The sequence below is a fragment of the Nomascus leucogenys genome, chromosome 15, assembly GCF_006542625.1.
Source record: "Nomascus leucogenys isolate Asia chromosome 15, Asia_NLE_v1, whole genome shotgun sequence".
NCBI lineage: Eukaryota > Metazoa > Chordata > Mammalia > Primates > Hylobatidae > Nomascus > Nomascus leucogenys.
In genome coordinates, this window is record NC_044395.1 from 71,136,850 (window position 1) to 71,153,149 (window position 16,300).

At 49.5% G+C, this 16,300-nt stretch overlaps 2 protein-coding genes across 6 annotated transcripts in view; one reads left to right on the forward strand and one right to left on the reverse strand.

The window, feature by feature from the left end:
* Positions 1-1,485, reverse strand: part of SBF2 (SET binding factor 2) — a 530,998-nt gene extending 529,513 nt beyond the window's left edge. For all 5 annotated transcript variants that reach the window (XR_004026025.1, XM_030794550.1, XM_030794549.1 and 2 more), the window contains exon 1: positions 1,297-1,485. Coding sequence is in view for 4 of the 5 variants with exons in the window: in XM_030794550.1 (XP_030650410.1) it covers positions 1,297-1,351 (55 nt within the window). In the remaining variant the exon portion in view is untranslated. The remainder of the gene's footprint in view (positions 1-1,296) is intronic.
* An 11,062-nt stretch (positions 1,486-12,547) lies between these two features.
* On the forward strand, positions 12,548-14,955 carry ADM (adrenomedullin). Its single transcript, XM_003254931.4, has 4 exons — positions 12,548-12,792; positions 13,239-13,357; positions 13,508-13,657; positions 13,887-14,955. The coding sequence occupies exons 2-4, from the start codon at positions 13,260-13,262 to the stop codon at positions 14,194-14,196; spliced, it is 558 nt and encodes a 185-aa protein (XP_003254979.3). The 5' UTR covers positions 12,548-12,792; positions 13,239-13,259; the 3' UTR covers positions 14,197-14,955.
* The last annotated feature ends 1,345 nt before the right edge of the window (positions 14,956-16,300 follow it).

The following is a 16,300-nucleotide window of genomic DNA, read 5'->3' on the forward strand; positions in this document are numbered from 1 at the left end:
GGGGGGGCGGGGAGCGGAACAATGTCACTAAAAACTAAAGGTTAAAAAACTGATTTCCCACACTTAATCTTGATAGAAAAGAAACATCAGACTATGCAAAATTACTAGGAAATAAAATTTTGGAGCCAGAAGTTTAAATATTTAATCTTTCTCTTTAACAATTGACCTCAATCAGGTCATGACTGGTGAGAGAGAAAAGAACATGAAAGGCTCCCATTAAAGGAGAGGAAGTTCTTAGGACAGGAATAATGAAAGAGACAGTGGACCAAGAGTGGGTAGAACAATGGTATTCTGGGCTACCAATGGCTGTAACCATCAGGAAAACACAATCTCAGCATCTCTGAAAAATGAAGGGGCTGTAGAGCTGATATCTAAAATTCCTTGCAAATGTGGGACTAGAATTGCCCTGAAATAGAAGTGGTTCCCCAGCTCAATTTGTTATTACATTATGCTTAGCTACATAGTAATACAAACGAATACAAATACAGAAATAAACGTGCATGAACCCTGAATTCTCTTAAGTTGTGGAAGTCCGTCAATTAAAGTATAAAATACAATGCATTTGCCCAATTGTTCCTTACGAAGAAAACTGTGACAAATAAAAAGAACAATGAAAACACATTAAAGTGAAATAAGATCACCTTCAGCGGTAAGCTGGCTGTCCTTAGTTAAAAGACAAGTCATGTCATTGTGAAGTGACCGTCACATTTGTCCTGAAAGAATAGGGAGCATTTCCTAGAAAGGTGTAAAAGTGCAAAGAATCCTTTCCCCTTCCCTGGTACCACGCGTTCCTTGGGGAGGTCACTAGGCCCCCAACAGCACAGGGGTGAGTTAGCACTGGACTCTCAGCACTTCCTTTCGGAGAGGACAACCCCCTGCGTCACTGGTTACTCACTCAGGATGCAGGGCAGAAGTTTATCCCCGAGGAACTTACCACAGTTGGCTCCCGCCCTCCCAGCCTTGCGGTCCTGGGCCCAATCCCAGGGCTCTGCCCCGGGTACCCTGCAGCCTCCAGCGGGAGGGTCGCGAGACCCCAACTCGCCTCCGGCCGGCCCAGCGGGTGCGCCCAGGGGCTGGGCAGACGCAGCGTCTTCCCTCCCCCTACCGTCGTGCCGGCCCCCCACGCCCACCGCCAGGCTCAGCCCAGCCGAGAAGGCCGGACGCCGACCGCCCGCTCCTCCGAGACTCGGCCTGGCCCTCCCCGACGCCCGGCCCCGATGCCCGGCCCCGCGGAGCCCACTGGACAGCGGCCGGGGGGCGGGGAGGCCCGGGGGCGGCGCCGCCCCACACCCTTACCTGGCTTCTCGTGGTCATAGCCTACCACGATGAAGTAGTCAGCCAGCCGGGCCATGGCCGCCGCCGCCGCGCTCGGGAAGCGGGTCCCCGTCGCCGCCCTCGCCGCCGCCGCCCACCCGGCCCGGGAGGGCTCAGCATTTTCCCTGCAGCGGCAGTAGCGGCAGCGGCAGCGCTTCAGCCATGTTTGACAACCGAGGCGCGCTCTGCGCTTGCGCGGCGCCTAGTGCCCGCTCCTCCCCCGCCCCCACCCGCGCTGGCTCGGCTGCCCCAAGCCCGGGCGGCGAGCCCACCCCCACCCTCGGCGGGCCTCGCGGACTGCTGCGCTGGGGGAGTGGGCGGTCGGGCGTGTTCCCGCCACGCGCCGCCACCGCGGCCCCTGGAGGTGGTTCACTTTGAGGCCTGGATGCTGCTTCACGGCCCCTTCCCCCTCCCTATTTTTCCTAAAGCAGGGGGTCCTTCCTTCCGCCTTCTCTGTTCTGTTTGGATTTGGAAGAAGGGACGTGGAGAGTTGAGGGGTCACTTGGAAAGCTGGCTGCTTCCTATGCTCCCCACCACCACCAAAGATGAAATTCTCCCGCCCTCGGTTGGAAGCAAGGAATTTGCATCGACAGGGCTTTTGCTGCACGTTTCCTGTTTATGTTGTGTAGATGGGAATTTTAGAAACATGCCACCGAGCAGACGGGGGGAGGGAGAGGCTTTTGCGCAATCCTCCAAGGAGCCTCGGATTTCAATGCCGGGTGGGCCGGGGGCGGTCGGCCTGGGCTTCCCCCGGAGCGCCTGGGGGAGCCAGATTCCACCGAGGAACGCGGCATCCCCGGGATCCTCCCGAACTGGGCTGGTCTCTCCCTGGGGAGCCCCGCCCGCCTCGGCTTGCTTCCCTCGCAGCGGTCCCAGGGCTCTCGCAGCCCGAACAGGTGGATTTCCAACTTCCCTGCTCAAACATGCACAAAAATGAATAGATGGTCCCGTCCTTCCGTCTCGGGATTATCAAGGTCGCTTGCTTTTTTGTTGAACCTCCTATTGACCATTTCGAATTTGGCTGGTGTGACATTCAGGTGAACTTACTTTGTCATTTGTTAATATCTCACGAAGTTTTAGTAGAATTTGTACAAGTGGTAGACCAAAGTTTTGGAAATCTCCGTGGTTTAGAAGTTGTGTTTGTGGTTGCTTATCACGGCTCACTATTAATTGAGGGTTTGATCCTTCATATTTACACATAAGACAAGGCCTCTTAGCAAAGCGTCTAGTATGTAGTAGGTACCTACCAAATATTTTAAATGAGTAAAGGTGCGATTTTCCCCAACGACCAGCAGGAAGCCGCAATGGCTCCAACTCTGAACTGAGAGAGTTGACATCTCAGCTCCTGAAGATTTACTTTGCTGTAATTTACTATTTCCCCTTTCTCTGCCACACTTGTTTCATCTACAAATTGGGAGGGTTGGGCTGCACTAGAACTGAAACTGAAGGAATACTTTAACTCCAGGACCTCTATGTCAGTTGCTAATGGTAAAACTGAATCAGCTGAATTTGCAAACGTGGAGGGAAGATAGTTTGATCCTGAAAATAATTAAACCAAAAAAAAAAAACCTCAGTCATACCCCATGCAGCAATCCTCTCTAACTTCCCTGAGAGCTCATCATCCAACTTGATCACTTTCAGTAAAGAGTAATCTTACTTCCTTGGGAGGTAGCCCGTTCCACTGTTTAACAGCCCTGTTGTTAGAAAGTTCTTTCTTATTATTTCAGAGTTGTCTTACTGTAATTTCCCCTGATTCTGCTCTCCGGAACTATCCAGAAAAAAAAAAAACTATCTTCATATGATAGATTTTTAAGGCAACTATCATATTCCTTCCCAACTTTTCTAAAAATAGGGTAAAATTCACATATCGTAAAATTAGCCACTTGAAAATGTAGAATTCAGTGGCAATTAAGTCCATTCCCAATGCTGTACAACTACCATGTCTATCTAGTTACAAAACATTTTCATCACCCAAAAGAAAACCTCACAACCATTAAGCAATCATTACCCCCTCCCACAGCCCCTGGCAATCACCAATTTGCTTTCTGTCTCTATGGATTTACCTATTATGAATATTTCATATTCATATCATACAATATGTGGACTTTTTGTGTCTTGGTTTTTCTCATTTAGTATATTCTCAGCTTGTATACGGGCAGTTTCAGTACAAGCTTGTAGCATCACATTGAAGTATCAATACTTCATTTTTTTATGACTCAATAATATTCCATTGTATGTTGTATTAGTCTGTTCTCATGGTGCTAATAAAGACATACCTGAGACTAGGTAATTTATAAAGAAAAGAGATTTAATTGACTCACAGTTCCACATGGCGGAAGGCAAGGAGAGCAAGGCGGCAGACAAGAGAGCTTATGCAGGAGAACTCTCCTTTATACCATCAAATCTCATGAAACTTATTTACTATCACGAGAACAGCAGGAGAAAAACCCGCCCCCATGATTCAATTACCTTCCACCGGATCCGTCCCATGGCAGGTGGGAATTATGGAGTACAATTCAAGATGAAATTTGGGTGAGGACACAGCCAAACCATATCATATGTATATACCATATTTTGTTTATCTGAAACAACCCATATGGACATACGGGTTGTTTCCACCTTTTGGCATTGTGAACAGTGCTGCTGCAAACATGCATGTACATGTATTTGAGTACCTGTTTTCAATTTTGGGGATATATTCTTGGGATTGGAATTACTGGATTAAGTAGTAAATCTGTTACTACTGTTTTCCACAGTGGCTGCATCATTTTACATTTTCACCAGCAATGCACTAGGGTTCTAAATTCTCTGCATCTTTGTCAACTCTTGTTTTCCTGTTGTTTACGTTTTGTTATAGCTATCTTAGTGTGAAGTGATATCTCATTGTGGTCGTGTTTTGCCTTTCCCTAAAGACTAATGATGTTGAGGATCTTTTCATGTGTTTGTTGGCCATTGCTAAATCTTCTTTGGAGAAATGTCTATTCAAGTCCTTTGCCCATTTCTTAATTGATTCTTTGTCTTTTTGAGGTTGAGTTGTAAGAGTTCTTTATATATTCTGGATACTAGTCCTTGTCAGATATATGATTTGCAGATATTTTCCCATTCTGTACGTTGTCTTTTCATTTTCTTTTTAAAATTTTTATGCCCTATTCCTCCCCAAATATTTCCTTTTTTTTTTTTTTTTTTTTTTTTTGAGACGGAGTCTCGCTCTGTCGCCCACGGGCTGGAGTGCAGTGGCGCGATCTCGGCTCACTGCAAGCTCTGCCTCCCGGGTTCACGCCATTCTCCTGCCTCAGCCTCTCTGAGTAGCTGGGACTACAGGCGCCCGCCACCACGCCAGGCTAATTTTTTTTGTATTTTTAGTAGAGACGGGGTTTCACCGTGGTCTCGATCTCCTGATCTCGTGATCCGCCTGCCTCGGCCTCCCAAAGTGCTGGGATTACAAGCGTGAGCCACAGTGCCTGGCCCAATATTTCCTATTTTTATTTTATTTTTCATTTTATTTTTATGTAGAGTTGATATATCATGATGTTGCCCAGGCTGGTCTTAAACTCCTGTCCTCAGGCAATCCTCCCACCTAGCCCTCCCAAGGTACTAGGATTAGAGGCATGAGCTTCCACACCCAGGCTTTATTTTCTTGATAATGTCCTTTGGCTCAAAAAAGTTTTTAATTTTGATAAAGTCCAATTTTTTAGTTTGTTTCTATGCTTTTAGTGTTATATCTAAAAAATTATTGCCATATTAAAGGTGAGATGAAGATTTACTCTTGTTTCCTTCATAGTTTTAGCTCTTCTATTTAGTACTTTGACCCATTTTGAGTTAATTTTGTAGTGGTAAGGGGTCTTGTTTTACCTTTTAAATGTCTTGGCTTTTATTTCGTTTGCAAGTACTCATTTAAATATTTTAATTTTTTAAAATCAAAGTTTAGTTGTTTTTAAGCCTAGAATCAAATGCTATTCTGCTTTTAGGCATATTTCATCTGTTACTGTCATAAGTAGACTTCCAGTCCATTTGCAAATGCCCATTTTGTCACATAGAGATTTTAACATATCCTAGGTATATGTAGAAAGGCACTGTGTGTTTGTACATACATGTGAACATATTTTGTATACACTAAAGCTGTGCTTTGCTTCTCAGCCAACAGCTGCCAGCCTGTTGAAACTGATAAGCCCTGACAAGGCAGCCTGATTACTGAGGTTGGCTGAAAGCCAGACCATCCCCTACAATAACCACCATCACCTTCCACCAAAGAGAGAGAGAGTAAAGCAAGCCCAGATTTGTTTTCCTGAATGCTGATGGGAGCAGGAAGGGAGGAAGGGTATGTAACACTATCATGATGTGTACCTGGCAGATGCCTTTCTTTTTTGCTTTAGAAGACGAAATAGACGGAATGTGGTGGCTCACGCCTGTAATCCCAGCTGAGGGAGGCTGGGGCAGGTGGATCACCTAAGGTCAGGAGTTTGAGACCAGCCTGACCAACATGGTGAAACCCTGTCTTTAGTAAAAACACAAAAATTAGCTGGGCATGATGGCAGGTGCCTGTAATCCCAGCTACTTGGGAGGCTGAGGCAAGAGAGTTGCTTGAACCCAGGAGGTGGAGGTTGCAGTGAGCCGAGATCGCGCCATTGCACTCCAGCCTGGGCAACAAGAGCGAAACTCCCGCCCAAAAAATAAAAATAAAAAATAAAAAAAAGACAAAATAGAGCTAATTATCAGTGAGCAAGGCTTATCAGCCCATTGCCCCTAGTGGGCTATTGCGGAGTAAGTGGTTTGATCTGTACAGTCATTTCAAGTGCTTGCTGTGGTTAGCCACAGTAGTTCAAGGAGGCAGTATGAGAGTTAGACTTAAGCAAACGTCACCAGGCAGGGCTGGGGCCTCTTCAGATCGTCTCTACCAAAGCATAACAAACGAGACTATGCAGCTGTGGTGGAAAATTCCCTGATCCATTGCTATATTTTCAACCATTTAGTTCCCTAAGCAAGAAATTTAATGAATGTTACCCTTGACAGCTGCCTCTCAGCCCCACATTCATCACTCAGTCCTATTGTTCCTACTTCCCAAATATGTCCACTTCTCTCCACCCTCACTGCCACCCCACTAGTTTGAGCCATTATCACCTTCTACCTTTATTATTGCAATAGGTTCTTAACTGTTTTCCCAGCTTCACTGATGGTTCCAAACTTTCTATATAGGTAAAAGTTAAGGGCAGTAAGCAGGTTATTGAATCTGTCTCAAAATTAAATTTGTATAGCAAACACACCATTTCTACCTTGAGTGTGTGTTTAGGGTGCAAAGAAAAAGCTTCATAGATGACGTAGAAAGTGTCCCGGCCAGGTGCTGTGGCTCACGCCTGTAATCCCGGCACTTTGGGAGGCCAAGTTGGGCGGATCACGAGGTCGGCAGATTGAGACCATCCTGGCTAACACGGTGAAACCCTGTCTTTACTAAAAATACAAAAAATTAGCCAGGAGTGGTGGCAGGCACCTGTACCAGCTACTCCGGAGGCTGAGGCAAGAGAATGGCATGAACCCAGGAGGCGGAGCTTGCAGTGAGCCGAGATGGCACCACTGCACTCCAGCCTGGGCGACAGAGTGAGACTCCATCTCAAAAAACAAAAAAAGAAAGTGTCCTGCAGTTGTGGTCACATGTGTGATGAGATGAATGGTTGAATCTTAACATTTATTTGAAGTACCCCTGACATTAGCAGCTACAGTGTAGATAGTTACTGTAAGAGTTTACAGGCTTTTACTTAGATCACATGTTTGATGAGCAGGACTGGCTACATAATATGTGGAGTCCAGTGCAAATTGAAAATGGAGGACTGCCTGTTCAGAAATGTTGGAGAATTTCAAAACAGCTTCAGCAGAGCATTCCACCAAGTGTGGGCTCTTCTGAGAGCAGGCCGTGTGCTACTGAACAGAGTGCATGTCAGTGAAGCTGGTGAACTTTAGGATGGAATGAGTATGGGTATGTGGGGAGGGGGTATAATAAACGTTATGGGGGGACTAGACTCTGCAGTCTCTCCAGAGTACCACCACTGTGCTGCTTCCATTCTTGTGCCTTTCTAATCTATCTACCACATTCCATAGCCAAAACGATCGTTTAAATAAATGTATATCAGATCATGCCTCTCCTGTCTTCAAACCTGTCAGTAGTTTTCCATGTCACTGTAAATAAAGTGCAAAATCTTCATGTTGGAAAGGGTCCTATTTACTCTGACCCTGATGACCTCTTTAATCTCATTTCAGGCCTCTTTTCTCCATCATTCAATGCATTCCTATCAAACAGGACTCCTTTCATTTTTTCTAATGTACAAAGTTCTTTCCCATCTTTGAGTGTTTGCACATGCTGTTTCCTCCATTTGGAATATTAGATCCCCCTAGTCTTGCTTTTTCCTTCAGAATACTTAACACAGTTTATAATCATGTAAATACATAATTCCGATAAGGATTTGTTTATATCTGGCTACGTCACTAGGCTGTAAGCTCATTGAGGGTAAGTTTGTTGATGACTGCATTGGTGATTACTGTATGTTGAGAACTTAGCACAGTGCTGGGTACATGATACATAATCAGTAAATATTTGTTGAAAGAATGAAAAAACTATCAATTCATTCAGGCTTATACATCAGAATTGCTTCTTGGCTGAGCACAGTGGCTCATACCTGTAATCCTAGCACTTTGGGAGGCCGAGGCGAATGGATCTCTTGAGCTGAGGAGTTCAAGACCAGCGTGGGCAACATGATAAAAACACATCTCTATGAAAAGAAAAAAGAAAAAATATAAATATAAATATACATATACATATACATATATAAAATAATTGCTTCTTTCCAGGTGCTTCTAATCTGATACCACAGGATCCCTACCTGGAGACAAGTAGCATGATGGTTGCTCTCATTAACACCATTCTCTTTGGCTATGGATGATTCAAATGGCCTAATCATCTCTTTTATCATCCATTCATTAATGCCATTTATTGTGCCCTCTGTAGCAAATTTCTCTTGAAGCAATTTCATTTTGTCCTGTTACAGGTGTTATTGTAACAAACTTCTTTAGGTTTACTACTTTCTCTCCTCTCTCTCTTTTTTTTGTTTGTTTTTTTTCTTCTTTGTAGGGATGGATTTTTGCCATGTTGCCAGGCTGGTCTTGAACTCCTGAGCTCAAGAGATCCACTCGCCCCAGCCTCCCATAGTGCTAGGATTACAGGCACAAGCCACTGTACCGGACCATGTCTTCTCTTTCATTTGTTCTGTAGTAATTTACCTTATTTAAGCTTCAGGGAGCTTTGCCTTCTGGCTTTATCATGTACAAGAACTGACTGTTACTCTCTGCCTGTTTTGTACAGGAGCACAAAAATGAGGCAGCAAACGCATTACTTTTCTTTATGCTGATGCTCTGGAAAATATTATGCCCTAAAGAGGGAGGTTAACTGTCCTCCTTGCCCTTGCCACTGTAAACCAGACAGAAATTTAACATATGGAAACAGTGCTTTTTATTCTGTGTCAGGGTTTTAAACTTGGTCAACCTCCCGGAACTGTATGCCTATTTTATACTTTAATTGGTTTATGTACATGTTCATTTTTCTGGAAAGGATCTATATTTTTATTAGGTCCTAAGAGAAGTCAGGGATCCCAAAAAAGTGCCCTGGGCTTTGTATCCTGCTTTACTTCTCCTTGTAAGTGATCAAATCCACAAGGCTGATTGTGTCCTTTCTCTAAATCACTTTGTGTTATGACTTCAGGATGCATCTTGAACTTTGTTTTCAAGTGAACTTTGTAAACAAGTCCTCAGCTTAAAAGACATTTTGAACTATATTAATAATAAATGCATCATAAAATTTCCTGTTTGATAAAGGAGGCATCTGAGATAATTATGCAATGCACTTAGCTACTCACATTTTAGTTATTCTTATTAATATCATTGATATTTATTATTTTTCAATGCTTCTCTGAAAGACCTGAGTATGGCCACTCTGGCTTTAGGAACTATGTCCACAGTGCTAGCTGAGAAACCACTACCACACATTTTTTTAAACTCCAAACTTACTAAGAATCAGGCTTGGATGTAGGGCCTAAAAATCATTCAATTGGAATGTGAAGAAGTTGCAACACCATTATGCAAAAACCCTTTAGCATATGTGTATGTATGTCTCTCTAATGTCAGGATGTACACATTTATTACAGTGGTTTGGAGGTTTATTTATAATCTGACCTTTTAAAATTCTGGAGCACACAAAAAAATAGATCTTCATTAACAAGGATTTTTTTTTCTTTTTCTTTTCTCTTTTCTTGCCAGAAACTTTAAAGATGTTTCTTCCTTCACTTCCTTCCTTCCTTGTACTGTCCTTGCTCAACGTGAATCTACAATCACTGCCACTTGAATGGATGCAACTTACGTTAATAAATCACCAGGATCAGAACTCCCACTGCAGCGTTTCCTTCTCCATAGAACCACTGAACCAGAAATGCATTCTAGTGATTTTTTTTGTCGTTAACGATGATTAATTAAACAGACTCGAGATTTCACGAGAAAAAACATAGATGCCCAGATTTAACAAATTCCTTATCTTTTTTCGACTTAAACCCACGACGCTTTGGGGAGCACTCTGGCCCCTGCTACTCACCCATGCAAGCAGGGTGCGCGCGCGCGCACACACACGCAAAGATAGGGGCTTTCTAGCAAAATCCTTTGAGCTGCCAATCCAAGATTTTACTTAAAGTAAGAATTGACTTGGTTCTCAAGTGACAGATCTCTAAGTGCCAGAGCGGCAAAGTGCACCAGGCTGATAAGGTGCGTGCCAAGACTCTCAGGTGGGAATTCTTGTCACAGCCAAGAGGTTGCTGGCGTAGGCACCCGAGGCTGGCAGAGCCTAGCCTCTGAGTCTCCCTACACTCCTGGGCTTGCTTTCCTTTTTGAAGCCGCCTGCAGCTCAAAGAGGAGTTTGAACCAAGAGCACTCGCTTCGCGATCCTCCTGGCAGAGCCACAGCTCAGTTTCCCCACGGAATCACGGGCTTTTCTAAAGGGCAGCGAGGTACAGTCGCAGAGTTCTCTGGAGAACGAACACCCCCGCCCCGCCCCACCCCCTAGGACTGGTGGAGACTAGAAGGAACGAGTCCAGACCACGGGACCTTCCCTGGCCGTGGGCCGACGCCTAGCTGTCCTTGACCTCCCCAGCAGTCGGAGGCGCCCGCGGGAGAAATGAAAGTAAAACCTGTCCTGGCGCGGAACCAAGTGGAAGCTGGCGACAAGTAGGTCCCATCCTCAGAGCGACTGATAGCCAGTCCTGGATCTGCGCGAAGAGCTTGACTCGCAGAGGATAAAGTGAAAGGAAAAGGAAATGGGAGACAAGGGAGAAGAACAATAGTTAGGCTGGGGAGGCTTCTGGTCACCAAGCAGGCGTGCAGTAATAGCTGCTGTCTGCGGTGCAGACGGACTAGTCGCCCGGCCAGGCCGCTGCGGTGACTGCCCTGCGCCCAGCCAGGCGGCCGGATCCAGACCAGTGCGCCGCGCTGCACTCCTCTAACCCTCCGCGTCCCAACCCCTTACCAGGGCCAGGGTCACGGCCCGGAATCTGCCCTCCGTCCTCAGATGGAATTCAGGTCCTCTCAGGTGACTCCTTCCAGGAAGAGTCCTTAAATAACTTCCGCGCGGCCATTTCTTCCCCAGGTGCAATGTCCACTGTTGAGTCCCGAGAGTGAAAAGGCAGCTGAGCCAGTAGTACGCGGCCCAGACAGACCACTCTGGGCAAGGTCCGCGCGACCCACTGCCCAGCCGCCTTTGCACCGGAGCTCAGAGCCATATGGCAGAGTAGGAAGGAAGCTTAAAGGTCTGCTGGGGACCGGCTCTAAGATGGGGACTCGAGAGATGGGCCCTGACTCGCCCACCTTCACACAGCGAATTGCCGGGAGGTGAGGACTAGAAGCCTTTTGGCTAGTGGTCTCGCACCTTTGGCCTCTCCGTCGAGTCGCTGGGCTTCAGGACATTCGAGTAGAGGAGTGGTTAGTAGGACCCCAGAAACCCACAAGCAAGAAGCAGGAAGCCCCGTGGCTTAGCTTTTCCTTCCCAGTTTGGCCCCCAGGAGAGAAGAAAGAAAGAGAAGAAGCTGTGATGGAAGAGCACAAACGGGTGACAAACGTGTTTAGCATGATTCATCATGAACAGGCACAAATTCTTTGGGCGGGGGCTAGGACTCTCCTTTCCCCCTTGGGAAGATGGTGACCCCAGCCTAGAGGAATCCACGCCGCGCCCCAGTCGGCCGTGCTAGCGTGTCGGGCCGAGTAGGGACTCTGCTCCTTCCTACCTGCAGGGTGACTTCCCCTCTCTGCAGATACCTCCCCTCTCTGAGCTTGAATTTTCTACCTGCTGAAATGGGAAAAGGAATGTTACCTTCCTTGCCTGACTCAAGGGTGGGTGTGAAGCTCAGAGTAGACTGGGATGTGGCCGTGCTTGGTAAACTGTAAAATGATTAGCATACGTGAAGCGTTAGTGTGCTCCCTGGCAGTCAGTCCTCACGTTTACGATGGATTAATGAAGGCAGCCAGGCACACTCTCAGGTTATGACCTTATAAGGCATAATAGGATTAAAAGGAGGCAAAATGAAACAGTGTATTTCCTCCTAATTTTGGTTATTCCTATGTTTCCAAATAGAAATGAAAATTCTGAAATTTCAGATAATTCCCCCCTCTAAATCTCAATTCTCAATTTAGCTTTTCTGAGCCTTGTCCCTACTGTGAAATCTTCCTAGCCCATCCCGAAACCCCGGGGTCTCGGTCGTCTGGGGGACTAGTGAGTCCTGCTGCTCTCGGCTCTGCTCCGTCCCTGCTCCGGCCCCTCCGCGGGAGTCTGGGGTCGCATCCCGGTCAGGCGCCAAGCCGGCAGGGGGCGCGGTCCACTTGAGGCCACAGCTCCCCAGGTCCGGGGCTCCGGCCATCCGCGCTGTCCCTCCCGCGGGCTCTTGCTGTTCTTTGCCAGGAGGCTTTGCACTCCGGGCCGCATAGGTCCTGGATAAGGACCTCAAGAGGTTGTAGTGGCGCCCCTTCGCTCCGGCGTACTGTCTGAACCCTGTGCCCAAAGAGTTAGGGCTGTGGCAGTTCTTGCACCAACCGCCTGGAGCCCATACCTAAGCCCTCTGGGCACGAGGGACCTCCTCTCCCCCCTCCCCCCATCCCAACTCCGGCCCCAAAGGAAGCAATGCGCGCGTCCGAGAGCAGGAGCGCGCGTGGCTGAGGAAAGAAAGGGAAGGCAACCGGGCAGCCCAGGCCCCGCCCCGCCATTCCCCCACCCGTGCGCTTATAAAGCACAGGAACCAGAGCTGGCCACTCAGTGGTTTCTTGGTGACACTAGATAGAACAGCTCGAGCCTTGCCACTTCGGGCTTCTCACTGCAGCTGGGCTTGGATTTCGGGGTTTTGCCATTGCCAGTGGGACGTCTGAGACTTTCTCCTTCAAGTACTTGGCAGATCACTCTCTTAGCAGGTAGGTGCCGCAGACCCTGCGGGTTAAGAGGTGGAGTGGGGGCAGTGCTTGCCAAGGCCCTAAACTGGGAGCGCTTGGTGAGGGGAACAACCCACTTTGGGGGGTTCTCTGAAGGATACACCCCATATCCTGGGCCCAGCTCGTGCACACAGCTGGAGATCCAGAGACCCAGTCCCCTCTGCTCCGTCAGCCAAGTTCCAAGAAGTTGAGCAGAGACCCTCTGGGAGCCTGGCGGGGTGCAGCCGCCTCCCCTGCGGAGCCTGTCACCCGGCCGGCGCGTGCAAACGCCTCTGGCGCCTCTCTGCGCCGGAGGGAGATAAGCGTCTGAGCCAGGGAAAGCGCGGGCTAAACCCGCCTCGCCGGGGCCCCTGCCCGCCCTCCGTGCCCCGCCTGGGCGGTGCAGCTGGCCCGGGTGCTCACGCTCGACTCTCTTTCTTCTTTTCCAGGGTCTGCGCTTCGCAGCCGGGATGAAGCTGATTTCCGTCGCCCTGATGTACCTGGGTTCGCTCGCCTTCCTAGGCGCTGACACCGCTCGGTTGGATGTCGCGTCGGAGTTTCGAAAGAAGTGAGTCGGGGCAGCGTCTTCCTCCGTGCTGGTACCTGGCAGGCAAGGGGAACTGACCGTTGGTCCCGAAGGTCTAGAAGTGAATGGGAGCAGGGACGGGCCTGGGCGTCACCTGAACGCACGCGAATCAGATCTGCTTGTGTTTTCCAGGTGGAATAAGTGGGCTCTGAGTCGTGGGAAGAGGGAACTGCGGATGTCCAGCAGTTACCCCACCGGGCTCGCTGATGTGAAGGCCGGGCCTGCCCAGACTCTTATTCGGCCCCAGGACATGAAGGGTGCCTCTCGAAGCCCCGAAGACAGGTAACTATGCCCTGTGCTGTCCAGGGACGGGAGGGAAAGAAGGTGTGCGGGAGGAGCTCTCTTTCTCCACTCTCCGGGCCCGGGGGATCGTCGGAGCTGGACCGCAGCTCAGATGGCGCGAGCAGTTTCCAGCTCCCTCTGGCTCTAGAATCGCTCCCATTCCCGGTGTTGGGGCCAAAGCTCTGCTTGATGGGGTCTCAAGTTGCCTTTCTTCCCCCCCGCCCCGCAGCAGTCCGGATGCCGCCCGCATCCGAGTCAAGCGCTACCGCCAGAGCATGAACAACTTCCAGGGCCTCCGGAGCTTTGGCTGCCGCTTCGGGACGTGCACAGTGCAGAAGCTGGCACACCAGATCTACCAGTTCACAGACAAGGACAAGGACAACGTCGCCCCCAGGAGCAAGATCAGCCCCCAGGGCTACGGCCGCCGGCGCCGGCGCTCCCTACCCGAGGCCGGCCCGGGTCGGACTTTGGTGTCTTCCAAGCCACAAGCACACCGGGCTCCAGCCCCCCTGAGTGGAAGTGCTCCCCACTTTCTTTAGGATTTAGGCGCCCATGGCACAACGAATAGTCGCGCAAGCATCCCGCTGGTGCCTCCCGGGACGAAGGACTTCCCGAGCGGTGTGGGGACCGGGCTCTGACAGCCCTGCAGAGACCCCGAGTCGGGGAGGCAACGTCCGGCAGCGAGCTCTGGCTTTGCAAGGGCCCCTCCTTCTGGGGGCTTCGCTTCCTTAGCCTTGCTCAGGTGCAGGTGCCCCGGGGGTCGGGGTGCAGAAGAATCCGAGTGTTTGCCAGGCTTAAGGAGAGGAGAAACTGAGAAATGAATGCTGAGACCCCCGGGGCAGGGGTCTGAGCCACAGCCGTGCTCGCCCACAAACTGATTTCTCACGGCGTGTCACCCCACCAGGGCGCAAGCCTCACTATTACTTGAACTTTCCAAAACCTAGAGAGGAAAAGTGCAATGCGTGTTGTATATACAGAGGTAACTATCAATATTTAAGTTTGTTGCTGTCAAGATTTTTTTGTAACTTCAAATATAGAGATATTTTTGTACGTTATATATTGTATTAAGGGCATTTTAAAAGCAATTATATTGTCCTCCTCCCCCTGTTTTAAGACGTGAATGTCTCAGCGAGGTGTAAAGTTGTTCGCTGCGTGGAATGTGATTGTGTTTGTGTGCATGAAAGAGAAAGACTGATTACCTCCTGTGTGGAAGAAGGAAACACCAAGTCTCTGTATAATCTATTTACATAAAATGGGTGATATGCGAACAGCAAACCAATAAACTGTCTCAATGCTGATTCATTCTCTCGGCTCGGCTCTCGCGTCTAGGGAGGGAGGGTGCCCTGGTCCCGGCCCGCCCAGGAGCCTTGGGGTCCCGCCGCCGGGCTTGGGAAGGTGGGACAGCGGCGCGTGCAGGTGCTGGCCCTACTCTGAGCGGGCTGAGCTGTCGCGAGCTGTGTTCTCTGTGTGGGGCGCGCAGAACACGTGTCCTGGGTGCGATCAGGGCTTCGCGGAGGCGCCCGAGGTCACCGCCTGGCGTGGCGGCCAGGCGGGGCGGGGGTAGGGGGAGCCCTAGTGGGTTGGCGAGCCTGGACTCTCGGGTTGCGCAACGGAGTCCTAGATTTATAGAGTTGCTCACAGAACCCTGCGCGAAAGAGCGCTTCGAAGAGTTGGGGTGGTCTCTGAGGCCTTCTAAGAGAGGCGTTCCCCCTGCCTGCCGCGGTTGTTAAAGTTCCAAGCCGCCCCAGCAATGCGTTGGGACACCTCCGGAAAACCCAGTAACCCCCAGTAACCCCGGGTCTGCCCGGGCCTGAGCGCCCGCGGGCCGCTGGCTCATGGGCGAGGCTGTAGCGCCCCCTGCAGGCTGCTGAGACAGGCCCAGCGCCGCCAAGCAGTACGTGCGGTTTAATAAGTTCTCCTACGTGGGAGTCAGCACACAGCCTTAATGAAAGAGGAAAGAAAGAAAAAAAAAAAAAAAGAAAGAAACAGTTTGCAGATGCCAACCAGGGCCGTCCCCCTACACCCCCCAGACCTGCACCGCGGCTCCCTGTTCTGGGACAGTGACTCAGCGCCCACACGCTGCGCTGAGTGCAGCTGCCGGCTGGAGGCGGGCAGGACGGACGTGCAGCCGGAACCGTGAGCCTCCGACGGCCTGAGACCTTCATTGTTCCGCCTCCCCTAGCCGCTCACCTCTTCCTTCCTCCTTCCCAAGCCTTTTTTCATTTTTTTCTTCACTTCTCTCCAGCCTTCCTCTCTCTCTCTCCTTCCTTCCTCCTTGCTTTCTTTATATGCCTTATCTTCTGAGAAGGTTGACCCCAGTTCCGGCGATAGACGGACACTAAGCCCCCCTTGAGTGACTAGAAAGGCAGGGGACATAGGAACAGTTAGGACATAAGGGGAGAGTAAAGTGAGGGACCTCTGATTTGGATTTCAGGGTGCCCCGTTTGTCTCATCCAATATCCTGAAGACCCAAGATGGAGACCAGCTACTTGTCCCTTCCAAAAAGCTTCCCTGGCCTCAATGTCAGTGCTTGTAGGTGATCTCAGACACCTCCCTGGTGAAGAAAACCTGAAGGTGAGTTTGGAGAATGGAAATGTTTCCAGGGTAGCCTACGGCCTTCTGGGGCTTTTGCACATTACAGGG

Coding starts and splice junctions, on each gene's coding strand:
- ADM (XM_003254931.4), top strand. CDS start 13,260: ATGAAGCTGATTTCCGTCGCCCTGATGTACCTGGGTTCGCTCGCCTTC. Junction 13,358..13,507: donor GCGTCGGAGTTTCGAAAGAA/GTGAGTCGGGGC, acceptor TGTGTTTTCCAG/GTGGAATAAGTGGGCTCTGA. Junction 13,658..13,886: donor TCTCGAAGCCCCGAAGACAG/GTAACTATGCCC, acceptor CCCGCCCCGCAG/CAGTCCGGATGCCGCCCGCA.